At 38.8% G+C, this 18,326-nt stretch overlaps 1 protein-coding gene across 1 annotated transcript in view; it reads right to left on the reverse strand.

Moving 5' to 3' along the window:
* Positions 1-18,326, reverse strand: part of LOC128691382 (uncharacterized) — a 127,003-nt gene that overhangs the window by 27,173 nt on the left and 81,504 nt on the right. Inside the window, exons 7-10 of the mRNA XM_070091655.1 lie at positions 16,670-17,049; positions 16,046-16,342; positions 15,397-15,489; positions 12,909-13,161 (exon numbers count right to left, since the gene is read on the reverse strand). Coding sequence (XP_069947756.1) covers positions 12,909-13,161; positions 15,397-15,489; positions 16,046-16,342; positions 16,670-17,049 — 1,023 coding nt within the window. The remainder of the gene's footprint in view (positions 1-12,908; positions 13,162-15,396; positions 15,490-16,045; positions 16,343-16,669; positions 17,050-18,326) is intronic.

Consider the following 18,326-nt stretch of genomic DNA (forward strand, 5'->3'; position numbering starts at 1 on the left):
CACCATAACCCTACCGTACACTTTTCCTGGCATACCTAGTGTTTATTCTCTATAATTTTTACAGTCTTTGTCCCTTCTTTATATAAAGGGACTATACATGCTCTCCGCCAACTTGGTAATTTTCCTCTTTCATACATTTATTGAACAAAAGACCAACCACTCCAACACTATATCCCCTGCTTAACATTTCTTAAGTCATGATCCCATCAGTACTAGCTGCTTTAATTTCTCATTTTAATAATGCCTCACGTACTCCCACACTTACATTTCTCCTGGTCTCTTCTTCACTCCTAAAAGATGGTATACCTCCCTGACCAGTGCATGAAATTACTGCCCCTGTTTCTTTCCTAACATTTAAAAAGTTCCTCGCAAATATTCTCGCCATCTACCCACACTCCATCTCCCATCTACTAACTCCCCTACTGTTTTTAACTGACAAATCCTATATTTTCCTTGGCTTTAACTTGTTTAACCTACTCCAAAATTTTTCTATTTTCATTAAAATTTTTGACAGTGCCTCTCCCACTCTATCATCTGCTCTCCTTGCACTCTCACCACTCTCTTTACTTTCTTTTACTCCATATTCTGCCTTTCTTATAACACTTGCTTTAAAAAACCTCCTCATAAGCTACCTTTTTCTCTTTTATCACACCCTTTACTTCATCATTCCACCAATCACTCCTCTTTCCTCCTGCACCCACCTCCTATAACCACAAAACTTCTGCCCTACATTCTAATACTGCATTTTAAACTATTCCAAACTCCTCTTTCAACCCCCCCATTACTCATCTTTGTACTATCCCACCTTTTCTGCCAATAGTCGCTTATATCTCGCCCGAATTTCCTCTCCCTTAGTTTATACATCTTCACCTTCCCTCTTACTTGTTGTTGCCACTCTTCCTCTTTTTCCCATCTACTTGGTTTCTAACTGTAGCTACAATCAAATAATGATCCGATATATCAGGTTGCCCTCTATAAACATGTACATCCTGGAGCCTACCCATCAACCTTTATCCACCAATACATAATCTAATAAAACTACTTACTGATGCTACATCATGAATCTTGTATTTTTATTTATCCTTTTTCTTGCTAAAATATGCATTACTTATTACCAAATCCTCTTTCACACATAGCGCCCAATTAAAGGCCCCCATTTACATTTACTCCCTGGCACCCCAAATTTACCTACTACCTCCCTCCATAACATTTCTTTTACCCACTTTAGTATTGAAATCCCTAACCACCATTACTCTCACACTTGATCTAAAACTCCCAATGATTCACTCCAACATTTCCAAAATCTCTCTCTCCTCTCTACACTTTCTCCAGGTGCATACACGCTTATTATAACCTACTTTTCACATCCAATCTTATTTTACTCCACATAATCCTTGGAATTATCATGATTTATAGTCCCTCTTTTCCTGCCATAGCTTATCCTTCAAATATTATTAAGTACTTTCTTTAGCTCTAACCTCATTTGAAACCTCATCAATCCCATTTATTCCTCTCCATTGAAACTCTCCCACCCCTTCAGCTTTGTTTCCCACTTAAAGCCAGACATCCAGCTTTCATTCATATAATATCCACAATCATTCTTTCTATCATCTGCACAAGCATCCACGCATATCTGTAGACTTCCCACTTGACAATTTTCTTCTTTATTCTTTTAGTAATCTTACAGGAAAAGGGGTTACTAGCCCATTGTTCTGCATTTAGTTGACTTTACAACACATGGCTTACGGAGGAAAGATTCTTATTCCATCATGGATAATATATATATATATATATATAAAGAGTAGTTATATATATATTATATATATATATATATATATATATATATATTATTATTATATATATATATACATATACATATATTATATGTGTGTGGACCAGGTGTTTACAGAAACATATATGAACAGTATTTAGATAAGGCTAAAGAGGTCTTTGTACATTTATGATCTACATTTACAAAGGACAAAGAATAAGAGATGTCAGTAGCAAGATATGTAGAGTAGTCACTGAGCTGCTTAACAGTTACTGATAAGTATTCTGCCAGAGCACAGAAAGAGCAGTCTGACAAGGACGTGATCATCGTAAGCTGCTCAACATACCCAGACTAAGTCGTCACAGCAGCAGGGTCTTGGCAAGAGTGATTAAAAGATAAGAACACACACAAAAGGGAAGAACACAGCTGCCGCCGATGACTGTGTTTATTTTGAATAGTAGCTTACAGACAAGTGACACTTGGTAGTGTAAAGAAGAAATTACAGTGAATACAGTGAAAGTAAGGTTACAGATAACAAAAGAACCCACTGACAGCAGCAGTACTAGTGCAACTATTCTAATGAGCAATTGAACAGTGACGTGTCTACACGAGGTGAAATCACAGACTGACGAGGAAAGAGTGAGCAGTGCACTTATTCAAACAAAGACCCTTGCCCTGGAGTAAAGAGGAATGCATGAGCAGGTTTGAGCCAACGCTTATGATGGTAAAAGAAGCTGCCAGACAGCTTGTAGTTGAGGCAGGAGGAGGTCATGTCTGAAAAAAAATAATGTATATATATATATATAAATATATATCTATATATATATATATATATATTTTTTTTATTATCACACCGGCCGATTCCCACCAAGGCAGGGTGGCCCGAAAAAGAAAAACTTTCACCATCATTCACTCCATCACTGTCTTGCCAGAAGGGTGCTTTACACTACAGTTTTTAAACTGCAACATTAACACCCCTCCTTCAGAGTGCAGGCACTGTACTTCCCATCTCCAGGACTCAAGTCCGGCCTGCCGGTTTCCCTGAATCCCTTCATAAATGTTACTTTGCTCACACTCCAACAGCACGTCAAGTATTAAAAACCATTTGTCTCCATTCACTCCTATCAAACACGCTCACGCATGCCTGCTGGAAGTCCAAGCCCCTCGCACACAAAACCTCCTTTACCCCCTCCCTCCAACCCTTCCTAGGCCGACCCCTACCCCGCCTTCCTTCCACTACAGACTGATACACTCTTGAAGTCATTCTGTTTCGCTCCATTCTCTCTACATGTCCGAACCACCTCAACAACCCTTCCTCAGCCCTCTGGACAACAGTTTTGGTAATCCCGCACCTCCTCCTAACTTCCAAACTACGAATTCTCTGCATTATATTCACACCACACATTGCCCTCAGACATGACATCTCCACTGCCTCCAGCCTTCTCCTCGCTGCAACATTCATCACCCACGCTTCACACCCATATAAGAGCGTTGGTAAAACTATACTCTCATACATTCCCCTCTTTGCCTCCAAGGACAAAGTTCTTTGTCTCCACAGACTCCTAAGTGCACCACTCACTCTTTTTCCCTCATCAATTCTATGATTCACCTCATCTTTCACAGACCCATCCGCTGACACGTCCACTCCCAAATATCTGAATACGTTCACCTCCTCCATACTCTCTCCCTCCAATCTGATATTCAATCTTTCATCACCTAATCTTTTTGTTATCCTCATAACCTTACTCTTTCCTGTATTCACCTTTAATTTTCTTCTTTTGCACACCCTACCAAATTCATCCACCAATCTCTGCAACTTCTCTTCAGAATCTCCCAAGAGCACAGTGTCATCAGCAAAGAGCAGCTGTGACAACTCCCACTTTGTGTGTGATTCTTTATCTTTTAACTCCACGCCTCTTGCCAAGACCCTCGCATTTACTTCTCTTACAACCCCATCTATAAATATATTAAACAACCACGGTGACATCACACATCCTTGTCTAAGGCCTACTTTTACTGGGAAAAAATTTCCCTCTTTCCTACATACTCTAACTTGAGCCTCACTATCCTCGTAAAAACTCTTCACTGCTTTCAGTAACCTACCTCCTACACCATACACTTGCAACATCTGCCACATTGCCCCCCTATCCACCCTGTCATACGCCTTTTCCAAATCCATAAATGCCACAAAGACCTCTTTAGCCTTATCTAAATACTGTTCACTTATATGTTTCACTGTAAACACCTGGTCCACACACCCCCTACCTTTCCTAAAGCCTCCTTGTTCATCTGCTATCCTATTCTCCATCTTACTCTTAATTCTTTCAATTATAACTCTACCATACACTTTACCAGGTACACTCAACAGACTTATCCCCCTATAATTTTTGCACTCTCCTTTTTCCCCTTTGCCTTTATACAAAGGAACTATGCATGCTCTCTGCCAATCCCTAGGTACCTTACCCTCTTCCATACATTTATTAAACAATTGCACCAACCACTCCAAAACTATATCCCCACCTGCTTTTAACATTTCTATCTTTATCCCATCAATCCCGGCTGCCTTACCCCCTTTCATTTTACCTACTGCCTCACGAACTTCCCCCACACTCACAACTGGCTCTTCCTCACTCCTACAAGATGTTATTCCTCCTTGCCCTATACACGAAATCACAGCTTCCCTATCTTCATCAACATTTAACAATTCCTCAAAATATTCCTTCCATCTTCCCAATACCTCTAACTCTCCATTTAATAACTCTCCTCTCCTATTTTTAACTGACAAATCCATTTGTTCTCTAGGCTTTCTTAACTTGTTAATCTCACTCCAAAACTTTTTCTTATTTTCAACAAAATTTGTTGATAACATCTCACCCACTCTCTCATTTGCTCTCTTTTTACATTGCTTCACCACTCTCTTAACTTCTCTCTTTTTCTCCATATACTCTTCCCTCCTTGCATCACTTCTACTTTGTAAAAACTTCTCATATGCTAACTTTTTCTCCCTTACTACTCTCTTTACATCATCATTCCACCAATCGCTCCTCTTCCCTCCTGCACCCACTTTCCTGTAACCACAAACTTCTGCTGAACACTCTAACACTACATTTTTAAACCTACCCCATACCTCTTCGACCCCATTGCCTATGCTCTCATTAGCCCATCTATCCTCCAATAGCTGTTTATATCTTACCCTAACTGCCTCCTCTTTTAGTTTATAAACCTTCACCTCTCTCTTCCCTGATGCTTCTATTCTCCTTGTATCCCATCTACCTTTTACTCTCAGTGTAGCTACAACTAGAAAGTGATCTGATATATCTGTGGCCCCTCTATAAACATGTACATCCTGAAGTCTACTCAACAGTCTTTTATCTACCAATACATAATCCAACAAACTACTGTCATTTCGCCCTACATCATATCGTGTATACTTATTTATCCTCTTTTTCTTAAAATATGTATTACCTATAACTAAACCCCTTTCTATACAAAGTTCAATCAAAGGGCTCCCATTATCATTTACACCTGGCACCCCAAACTTACCTACCACACCCTCTCTAAAAGTTTCTCCTACTTTAGCATTCAAGTCCCCTACCACAATTACTCTCTCACTTGGTTCAAAGGCTCCTATACATTCACTTAACATCTCCCAAAATCTCTCTCTCTCCTCTGCATTCCTCTCTTCTCCAGGTGCATACACGCTTATTATGACCCACTTCTCGCATCCAACCTTTACTTTAATCCACATAATTCTTGAATTTACACATTCATATTCTCTTTTCTCCTTCCATAACTGATCATTTAACATTACTGCTACCCCTTCCTTTGCTCTAACTCTCTCAGATACTCCAGATTTAATCCCATTTATTTCCCCCCACTGAAACTCTCCTACCCCCTTCAGCTTTGTTTCGCTTAGGGCCAGGACATCCAACTTCTTTTCATTCATAACATCAGCAATCATCTGTTTCTTGTCATCCGCACTACATCCACGCACATTTAAGCAACCCAGTTTTATAAAGTTTTTCTTCTTCTCTTTTTTAGTAATTGTATACAGGAGAAGGGGTTACTAGCCCATTGCTCCCGGCACTTTAGTCGCCTCATACGACACGCATGGCTTACGGAGGAAAGATTCTTTTCCACTTCCCCATGGACAATAGAAGAAATAAAAAAGAACAAGAGCTATTTAGAAAAAGGAGAAAAACCTAGATGTATGTATATATATATATGCATGTGCGTGTCTGTGAAGTGTGACCAAAGTGTAAGTAGGAGTAGCAAGATATCCCTGTTATCTAGCGTGTTTATGAGACAGAAAAAGAAACCAGCAATCCTACCATCATGCAAAACAATTACAGGTTTTTGTTTCACAGTCATCTGGCAGGACGGTAGTACTTCCCTGGGTGGTTGCTGTCTACCAACCTACTACCTACAATATATATATATATATATATATATATATATATATATATATATATATATATATATATCCAAGGTAGTAGGTTGGTAGACAGCAATCGCCAAGGGAGGTACTACCGTCCTGCCAAGTGAGTGTAAAACGAAAGCCTGTAATTGTTTTACATGATGGTAGGATTGCTGGTGTCTTTGTCTGTCTCATAAATATGCAAGATTACAGGTAAGTCTTGCTACTTCTACTTACACTTAGGTCACACTACACATACATGTACAAGCATATATATACACACCCCTCTGGGTTTTCTTCTATTTTCTTTCTAATTCTTGTTCTTGTTTATTTCCTCTTATCTCCATGGGGAAGTGGAACAGAATTCTTCCTCTGTAAGCCATGTGTGTCGTAAGAGGCGACTAAAATGCCGGGAGCAAGGGGCTAGTAACCCCTTCTCCTGTATATATTACTAAATGTAAAAGGAGAAACTTTCGTTTTTCCTTTTGGGCCACCCCGCCTCGGTGGGATACGGCCGGTGTGTTGAAAGAAGAAATATATATATATATATATTATATATATATTATATATTTTTTTTTTTTTTTTTTTTTTTTCCAACAAGTCGGCCGTCTCCCACCGAGGCAGGGTGACCCAAAAAAAAAGAAAGAAAATCCCCAAAAAGAAAATACTTTCATCATCATTCAACACTTTCACCACACTCACACATTATCACTGCTTTTGCAGAGGTGCTCAGAATACAACAGTTTAGAAGCATATATGTATAGAGATACACAACATATCCCTCCAAACTGCCAATATCCCAAACCCCTCCTTTAAAGTGCAGGCATTGTACTTCCCATTTCCAGGACTCAAGTCCGACTATATGAAAATAACCGGTTTCCCTGAATCCCTTCACTAAATATTACCCTGCTCACACTCCAACAGATCGTCAGGTCCCAAGTATCATTCGTCTCCATTCACTCCTATCTAACACGCTCACGCACGCTTGCTGGAAGTCCAAGCCCCTCACCCACAAAACCTCCTTTACCCCCTCTTTCCAACCCTTTCGAGGACGACCCCTACCCCTCTTTCCTTCCCCTATAGATTTATATGCTTTCCATGTCATTCTACTTTGATCCATTCTCTCTAAATGACCAAACCACCTCAACAACCCCTCTTCTGCCCTCTGACTAATGCTTTTATTAACTCCACACCTTCTCCTAATTTCCACACTCCGAATTTTCTGCATAATATTTACACCACACATTGCCCTTAGACAGGACATCTCCACTGCCTCCAACCGTCTCCTCGCTGCTGCATTTACCACCCAAGCTTCACATCCATATAAGAGTGTTGGTACTACTATACTTTCATACATTCCCTTCTTTGCCTCCATAGATAACGTTTTTTGACTCCACATATACCTCAACGCACCACTCACCTTTTTTCCCTCATCAATTCTATGATTAACCTCATCCTTCATAAATCCATCCGCCGACACGTCAACTCCCAAGTATCTGAAAACATTCACTTCTTCCATACTCCTCCTCCCCAATTTGATATCCAATTTTTCTTTATCTAAATCATTTGATACCCTCATCACCTTACTCTTTTCTATGTTCACTTTCAACTTTCTACCTTTACACACATTCTCAAACTCATCCACTAACCTTTGTAATTTTTCTTTAGAATCTCCCATAAGCACAGTATCATCAGCAAAAAGTAACTGTGTCAATTCCCATTTTGAATTTGATTCCCCATAATTTAATCCCACCCCTCTCCCGAACACCCTAGCATTTACTTCTTTTACAACCCCATCTATAAATATATTAAACAACCATGGTGACATTACACATCCCTGTCTAAGACCTACTTTTACCGGGAAGTATTCTCCCTCTCTTCTACACACCCTAACCTGAGCCTCACTATCCTCATAAAAGCTCTTTACAGCATTTAGTAACTTACCACCTATTCCATATACTTGCAACATCTGCCACATTGCTCCTCTATCCACTCTATCATATGCCTTTTCTAAATCCATAAATGCAATAAAAACTTCCCTACCTTTATCTAAATACTGTTCACATATATGTTTCAATGTAAACACTTGATCTACACATCCCCTACCCACTCTGAAGCCTCCTTGCTTGTCCGCAATTCTACATTCTGTCTTACCTCTAATTCTTTCAATTATAACCCTACCGTATACTTTTCCTGGTATACTCAGTAAACTTATTCCTCTATAATTTTTACAATCTCTTTTGTCCCCTTTCCCTTTATATAAAGGGACTATACATGCTCTCCGCCAATCCCTAGGTACCTTCCCCTCTTTCATACATTTATTAAACAAAAGTACCAACCACTCCAACACTATATCCCCCCCTGCTTTTAACATTTCTGTCATGATCCCATCAGTTCCAGCTGCTTTACCCCCTTTCATTCTACGTAATGCCTCACGTACCTCCACAACACTTACATTCTGCTCTTCTTCACTCCTAAAAGATGGTATACCTCCCTGGCCAGTGCATGAAATTACCGCCTCCCTTTCTTCCTTAACATTTAAAAGTTCCTCAAAATATTCTCGCCATCTACCTAATACCTCCCTCTCCCCATCTACTAACTCCCCTACTCTGTTTTTAACTGACAAATCCATACTTTCCCTAGGCTTTCTTAACTTGTTTAACTCACTCCAAAATTTTTTCTTATTTTCATAAAAATTTCTTGACAGTGCCTCTCCCACTCTTTCATCTGTTCTCCTTTTGCACTCTCTCACCACTCTCTTCACCTTTCTTTTACTCTCCATATACTCTGCTCTTCTTATAACACTTCTGCTTTGTAAAAACCTCTCGTAAGCTACCTTTTTCTCTTTTATCACACCCTTTACTTCATCATTCCACCAATCACTCCTCTTTCCTCCTGCCCCCACCCTCCTATAACCACAAACTTCTGCCCCACATTCTAATACTGCATTTTTAAAACTATTCCAACCCTCTTCAACCCCCCCACTACTCATCTTTGCACTAGCCCACCTTTCTGCCAATAGTCGCTTATATCTCGCCCGAACTTCCTCCTCCCTTAGTTTATACACTTTCACCTCCCTCTTACTTGTTGTTGCCACCTTCCTCTTTTCCCATCTACCTCTTACTCTAACTGTAGCTACAACTAAATAATGATCCGATATATCAGTTGCCCCTCTATAAACATGTACATCCTGGAGCCTACCCATCAACCTTTTATCCACTAATACATAATCTAACAAACTACTTTCATTACGTGCTACATCATACCTTGTATATTTATTTATCCTCTTTTTTATAAAATATGTATTACTTATTACCAAATTTCTTTCTACACATAGCTCAATTAAAGGCTCCCTATTTACATTTACCCCTGGCACCCCAAAATTACCTACTACTCCCTCCATAACATTTTTACCCACTTTAGCATTGAAATCCCCAACCACCATTACTCTCACACTTGATTCAAAACTCCCCACGCATTCACTCAACATTTCCCAGAATCTCTCTCTCTCCTCTACACTTCTCTCTTCTCCAGGTGCATACACGCTTACTATAACCCACTTTTCACATCCAATCTTTATTTTACTCCACATAATCCTTGAATTTATACATTTGTAGTCCCTCTTTTCCTGCCATAGCTTATCCTTCAACATTATTGCTACTCCTTCTTTAGCTCTAACTCTATTTGAAACCCCTGACCTAATCCCATTTATTCCTCTCCATTGAAACTCTCCCACCCCCTTCAGCTTTGTTTCACTTAAAGCCAGGACATCCAGTTTCTTCTCATTCATAACATCCACAATCATCTCTTTCTTATCATTTGCACAACATCCACGCACATTCAGACTTCCCACTTTGACAATTTTCTTCTTCTTATTCTTTTTAGTAATCTTTACAGGAAAAGGGGTTACTAGCCCATTGTTCCCGGCATTTTAGTTGACTTTTACAACACGCATGGCTTACGGAGGAAAGATTCTTATTCCACTTCCCCATGGATATAAAAGGAAAAGTAATAAGACCAAGAACTATTAAGATAAAATCAAAGAAAACTCAGATGAGTGTGTATAAATAAACGTGTACATGTATGTGTAGTGTGACCTAAGTGTAAGTAGAAGTAGCAAGACGTACCTGTAATCTCGCATATTTATGAGACAGACAAAAGACACCAGCAATCCTACCATCATGTAAAACAATTACAGGCTTTCGTTTTACACTCACTTGGCAGGACGGTAGTACCTCCCTGGGTGGTTGCTGTCTACCAACCTACTACCTATAATATATATTATATTATATTATATTATATTTTTTTTTTTTTTTATTTTTTTTTTTTTTTTTTTCAACAAGTCGGCCGTCTCCCACCGAGGCAGGGTGACCCAAAAAAGAAAGAAAACAATTTTCTTCTTATTCTTTTTAGTAATCTTTACAGGAAAAGGGGTTACTAGCCCATTGTTCCCGGCATTTTAGTTGACTTTTACAACACGCATGGCTTACGGAGGAAAGATTCTTATTCCACTTCCCCATGGATATAAAAGGAAAAGTAATAAAGACCAAGAACTATTAAGATAAAATCAAAGAAAACTCAGATGAGTGTGTATAAATAAATGTGTACATGTATGTGTAGTGTGACCTAAGTGTAAGTAGAAGTAGCAAGACGTACCTGTAATCTCGCATATTTATGAGACAGACAAAAGACACCAGCAATCCTACCATCATGTAAAACAATTACAGGCTCTCGTTTTACACTCATTTGGCAGGACGGTAGTATCTCCCTGGGTGGTTGCTGTCTACCAACCTACTACCTATAATATATATTATATTATATTATATTATATTATATATATATATTTTTTTTTTTTTTTTTTTTTTTTCAACAAGTCGGCCGTCTCCCACCGAGGCAGGGTGACCCAAAAAAGAAAGAAAATCCCCAAAAAGAAAATACTTTCATCATCATTCAACACTTTCACCACACTCGCACATTATCACTGTTTTTGCAGAGGTGCTCAGAATACAACAGTCTAGAAGCATACACATATAAAGACACACAACATATCCCTCCAAACTGCCAATATCCCAAACCCCTCCTTTAAAGTGCAGGCATTGTACTTCCCATTTCCAGGACTCAAGTCCGACTATACGAAAATAACCGGTTTCCCTGAATCCCTTCACTAAATATTACCCTGCTCACACTCCAACAGATCGTCAGGTCCCAAGTACCATTCGTCTCCATTCACTCCTATCTAACACGCTCACGCACGCTTGCTGGAAATCCAAGCCCCTTACCCACAAAACCTCCTTTACCCCCTCTCTCCAACCCTTTCGAGGACGACCCCTACCCCGCCTTCCTTCCCCTATAGATTTATATGCTTTCCATGTCATTCTACTGTGATCCATTCTCTCTAAATGACCAAACCACCTCAACAACCCCTCTTCTGCCCTCTGACTAATACTTTTATTAACTCCACACCTTCTCCTAATTTCCACACTCCGAATTTTTTGCATAATATTTACACCACACATTGCCCTTAGACAGGACATCTCCGCTGCCTCCAACCGTCTCCTTGCTGCTGCATTTACCACCCAAGCTTCACACCCATATAAGAGTGTTGGTACTACTATACTTTCATACATTCCCTTCTTTGCCTCCATAGATAACGTTTTTTGACTCCACATATACCTCAACGCACCACTCACCTTTTTTCCCTCATCAATTCTATGATTAACCTCATCCTTCATAAATCCATCCGCCGACACGTCAACTCCCAAGTATCTGAAAACATTCACTTCTTCCATACTCCTCCTCCCCAATTTGATATCCAATTTTTCTTTATCTAAATCATTTGACACCCTCATCACCTTACTCTTTTCTATGTTCACTTTCAACTTTCTACCTTTACACACATTCCCAAACTCATCCACTAACCTTTGCAATTTTTCTTTAGAATCTCCCATAAGCACAGTATATATATATATATATATATATATATATTATAGGTAGTAGGTTGGTAGACAGCAACCGCCCAGGGAGGTACTACCGTCCTGCCAAGTGAGTGTAAAACGAAAGCCTGTAATTGTTTTACATGATGGTAGGATTGCTGGTGTCCTTTTTTCTGTCTCATGAACATGCAAGATTTCAGGTACGTCTTGCTACTTCTACTTACACTTAGGTCACACTACACATACATGTACAAGCACATATATACACACCCCTCTGGGTTTTCTTCTATTTTCTTTCTAGTTCTTATTCTTGTTTATTTCCTCTTATCTCCATGGGGAAGTGGAACAGAATTCTTCCTCCGTAAGCCATGCGTGTTGTAAGAGGCAACTAAAATGCCGGGAGCAAGGGGCTAGTAACCTCTTCTCCTGTATATATTACTAAATGTAAAAGGAGAAACTTTCGTTTTTCCTTTTGGGCCACCCCGCCTCGGTGGGATACGGCCGGTGTGTTGAAAGAAAGAATATATATATATATATATATATATATATATATATATATATAAACACATTGGCTGTCTCCCACCAAGGTAGGGTGGCCCAGAAAAAGAAGAAACATTCTCCATTACTCATTACACCACTGTCTTGCCTGAGGCGTGCCAATACTACAGTTCAAAAACTGCAAATATCCCCACCCCTCCTTCAGCATTCAGGCCCTGTACTTCCCACCTCCAGGAGTCAAGTCCGACTAACTGGTTTCCCCAAATCCCTTCAATACAAAATGCCTAACGACAAATTCCACGGAAGCATAAACTCACCAGCTGAAGAACATCATCTTGTCGCAATAAATAGCGACTTCCTTCCTGTATTCCGCGCAAGGCAAACTTGGTATTGATATGCTTGAGGGTGTCACGGAAAGCTTGGTACTGCTCTGCTTCACGCTTCCTCTCGTTCAGCATCTCTGCTAGTGATTCCAACTGGGTAAGAGCCAGCTGCAGTGACATGCGGTCATGATGTCCTTGAGGGGTATGTTTCAAAAGGTCCTGCAAAATTGAAAACAGGTCATAATACTCAAATCTATAGCCTACAGTATAAAGCTAATAAATGTATTAAATAAATGTATTAAAATGTGACAGGTCTGCACAGAATTAATTACAAGAAAGAAGTCAAAAGTGATGACCACCTAGATGAAACCAATATTTTCAAGGAATTATTGAAACAGTTGGTTTGTTACCAAGCAATCTAGATCCTGTTAAGGTGAATTTACTGGCATACCAGTTCAGTGGTTTGTACTCTAAATTAGTGTGATCCAAGTTAATATCTGTAACATAGATGGTCAAATGAAGGCACAATTCCATGAATTAAATAAACACCCTGAATTGATAGTACTGTATCAAAAGATCATTCAAGATCAATTAATAACTTGACTGTAGATTAAACTAATGACTAAGCCAAGGCAAAAAAAAAAAAAAAAAAAAAAAACTACAGATTTATGCTCTACATATATATTACTGGTTTCTCATTAACCCTAAACCCTTTCAGGGTCTGTGCCGTAGTTCTACGGCTTTGAGTTGAGGGTCCAAACCGTAGATCTACGCCATGAAATCAGCTCACTCTGATAAGCTGTGAGTGGCAAATTTGGGCCTAGATATGAGAGAATACATCTATGTGGTATGTGTGCACCACATAAAAAAAATCCTGCAGCTCACAGTGCATAATGAGAGAAAAAAACTGAGACCGTAATTTTCGATTAAAACAGCGACTTTGCAGTGTTTTTTCATATGTTTTTTATAGTTGTATATGCAATTTCTTGGTCTCATTTGATAGAATGGAAGATATGTTACAGAAATAGAGATGATTTTGATTGGTTTTGTTAACGGAAATGGCTTGAAACTGAGCTCAAATTAGCGGAAATGTTAAATTTTTGCTGATATTCAAGAGTAAACAAATGACCTCACATGTCTAATACACTCCAGCTGGTGGGTCTAATATACGTTCACAAATGTGGTGATATTATACATACAATTATTACAATATTGCACAACAGTAAATCTTCTATGTTTTGGTTTGAATAAAAATTCATTATGTAAATAAAAAATAAAAATGGAATTCATTTGTAAAGCCTGAAAACGTAACTAATGAACAGAGGAAATGTTAGATTAGTGCCAGGAATGCCTGCATTGTTTATTCTGGACCCTATTTTGAAATTGGAATATTTTGAACTTTGCGTTAAATTGGCCAAATTGCCATTTTCCGATCACTATTTTATAGTTGAAACAGTTGACTTGGCAATTTCTTGTGCTCAATCAACAGAATAGAAGTAATACTAGTGAAATAGCTAAGAATTTGGTCAACTGGAATAATGTAATTGGCCTAAAATAGAAGTCAGAGTCGGCAAAATTGCTGATGCGTGTATATCGCTGACATGTCAAAATACACGAGAGCATAATTTCGTCAATTTTCCATCAAATTTTGTACTTTTTGTTTAATTGCCTTCAGAAAAAGATTCTCTACCATTTCATAGGAAAAAATAACAAAATTATTTTTTGAAAATTCTTGGACCCTGGTGCACACTTTGAAATTTGGCCTCTGGACCCTGAAAGGGTCAAACCTAGATCTATGTTCATGTGCGTAGCACTCCGAACATAGATCTACGCTTTTTTAACACTTGAATAATCATAGCAAACAGGTATTGCTTTACTTTAATTAAAATTCCTTTTATGTGATTGGAATTAAATTCAGCAATCAATGCCTGTCAATGAAATAATTCTTGTTGATTCACTGTCAATGTTATGTAATCATCATCTTTTCATGTTTTTGTAAGTTTAAAATGATCACTATTTGTTATATGTATATTTTATAACACACTGGTCATCTCCCACCAAGGAAGGGTGACCACAAAAAAGAAAAATCACTTTCATATCACATACTCCATCCTCATCTTGCCAGCTCTGATACCCCTCCAAACTACAATATCCCCATCCTCCTCCAGAGTGCAGGCACTGTACTTCCCACCTCCAGGACTCAAGTCTTGCAGGTGGGAAGTTCAGTGTAGAGTAGGAAATACAGTATACAACATTTTAAATAAAACAAAAAAATTCTTGTTAAATATACTGTGTACGGGTGACCCCTCAGAAACAATAACAGGTAGATGGTGATCTCCACATTACAAAAAACTTTGTCTAATGATCTACAGAGCTTTTTCAAATAGACTCATATTTCTAGCTGACAACACAAATAAGTAGCAAAAATTTTCCAAGCTGAAAAAGAAAAAATACCTGGAGGAAGAGAATAAACTGAGGGAAGCGCTGGACAGGCTTCACCATAAGTCCAAAGAATGACAGTCGATCAGGCGAGGTGATCTGACGCATCTGCAAGGGTTAATGTTCAATTGCTTATAAAAATAAATTGTAAAAACATTTACTCGAGAGTTTAATTCTCTTTATAACCATGTCCTATATGCAATTATATTATTCACACAAAAAAGTTAAATCTATATGGATCATTCAATGTTTCCCCTATAATCATGGCACATTAAAAAGGTAGAATTAGCGACTATGTTAGGTAAGAGGACACAACTTGTGCAACTAGTGCGACATTTTATTGTGGCAACATTTCGCTCTCCAGGAGCTTTGTCAAGCTGTTACAGATTGACAAAGCTCCTGGAGAGTGAAACGTTGCCACAATAAAGAGTTCCATTATTTGCATGTGTCCTTTTACCAAACATATAATCATGGTTTTTTTAACATATAATCATGGTTTCATGAAAACACACTTTTATACTGACTGCATGAAAACACACACTGTTGAATATTAAGTAAGCATTTACATATTAGTTACAATATATGCAATACAAAAATTATGTATGCAATTCATATCAGCACAGCTCTCAAAGAATACATTTTGGTACCGATTCAAATACTATACCTTCAGGAAATCAGCAAAAGCGGATTTCTTTTTGGATTCTTGCTTTGCAACTTCCATGGCACGTGCAAAGTTGTTGATAAAGTCGCTGTAAATATCCAAGACAATCGCCTTGGAGAAAGAAGCAACAAAGACATCTCCTATCTTCTCCTCTCGATCCCACTGTCGTACACACTCAGCCAGAGCAATACGGAATAATGTGTGGCACTGAAGAATCTCCGATAGTCTATGAAATAGTGTAGAAAGCTTGGCTGCATTAAGAATTGGTGGTTTCGAGTCTTCTATAGGTTTTTTGTAATCCTGAAATTGCAATAATATTTATTTTTCATATCTTGCATTTGGAGATATATACACTAAGTTTGTGACTGCACCTTCTAACAGTGAAAATGACACTGTAAAAAAAAGCAGGATTCAACAAAACAGACAATGTGCAATTACAATACTAAGACATACATATACAGAGGATGCAAAATAATGTGAAGAGAAAAATCAATAAATTTCTTGTAGTAACTTGATATTGCATTTTTTCTAAATTAACATATGTATCTGGTCAAAGATTTAACATGATCAGGCACAGAATATAGAAATACAAAATAAATTCGAGAGATAAGAATTACCCATACTTACATTGACTAGTCTCTGGAGAGTTGCTACATAATTGTTTTCACTATGAACTATAGATGCAACAATATGTCGTCTTTTAATCTGTTCTGGAGTGAGGCTTTGTGGCATGGGAGGCAGAGTTGGGGGCTGGTGTCTGCGCTGGAAGGTGTGTGCAAACACTCCCCCATTCTCAGAAAACAGCCCTCCATGCTCAGAGTCCCCCTCTTCCAAAAGCTTTGGCATCCTGTTGTTAGTATTGGCATTGGTACCATTACTGGTGGTGGTGTAGGAGCTGGTGCGTTCTGTATTAACAATGGTGCTGCTACGACGCTCCACATCATAATTGACACTCTTGCGCAAAGAAAACCATCTGTACAATTTATTGTCTGGTGTAGGTGGAGCATCTGTAAAGGAATTAAATACAGTAATTTAAACTGGTAAAAATTATGAAAGTACATAAAGAGAAAAAAGTCTCAATAATACTGTGGCCTGAACTTTCAAAAATAAATTGTACTTAGGGGAAGAAACCTACTATAAAAGTACAGTATGCGTAATTAAGATCCAGCCTCCAGCTTTCTCTCTGTTGCCACATTCACAACCCATGCCTCACACCCACTCTTGTATGGATGGTTTGTGAACGTTGCAACAAGGAAAAGGCTGGAGGCAGTGAAAATGTCATGTCTGAGGGCAATGTGTGGTGTGAATATAATGCAGAGACCTCATAGTTTAGAGATTAGGAGGAGTTGTAGAATTACTAAAACTGTTATCCATAGGGCTGAGGAGGGGTTATTGAGATGGTCTGGACATGTAGAGAGGATGAAACGAAATAGAACGACTTCGAGAATATACAAATCTGAAGTGGAGGGAAGGCGGAGTAGGGGTCGGCCTAGGAAAGGTTGGAGGGAGGGGGTAAAGGAAGTTTTGTGTGTGAGGGGCTTGGACTTCCAGCAAGTGTCTGTGAGCATGTTAGACAGGAGCACATGGAGACAAATGGCTTTTAGGACTTGAAGTGCTGTTGGAGTGTAAGCAAAGTAACATTCATGAAGAGATTCAGGAAAACCAGCAGGCCGGACTTGATTCCTGGAGATGGGAAGTACAGTGATGGCACTGTAATGTTAATGTTGCAGTTTTATAACTGTAGTGTGAGCATACCTCTGGCAAGACAGTGATGGAGTGAATGATGATGAAAGTTTTTCTTTGGCGGACCATCCTGCCTTGGTGGGAAACGGCCGATGTGTTAATAAATAAAAAAATTATTACATTATGAATCATTACAAGTAATATGTGGTATTATTACTGTATTCATGAGTAATTGCTAAGACTGTCATACAGCACCTAGGAGGGATGGGAGAATCAGGTTGAGCTGAGAAAAGGGATGGTAGTTTAAACTCCTTGGATCAAGCGACCTTCTTCACCAGCATCAAGGCACCCCCTGAGGAGATTAATCTGTGGTATGGCTTAATACCATGAGCCAAACAAATCATCATCTTTCAACAAAACAGCCATATCCCACCAAGGCAGGGTGGCCCAAAAAAGAAAAACAAAAGTTCCTCTGTTTAACTTCAGTAATGTATACAGGAGAAGGGGTTAAGCCAAACAAATTAATGTTATTCAACAAAATGAGTGCAATACCGTAATATGGGAACAATTTATACTGCAATGTCTGTTCACTCCTGGTAAG

This window comes from Cherax quadricarinatus, chromosome 36 (assembly GCF_038502225.1).
Source record: "Cherax quadricarinatus isolate ZL_2023a chromosome 36, ASM3850222v1, whole genome shotgun sequence".
NCBI classification, from domain to species: domain Eukaryota; kingdom Metazoa; phylum Arthropoda; class Malacostraca; order Decapoda; family Parastacidae; genus Cherax; species Cherax quadricarinatus.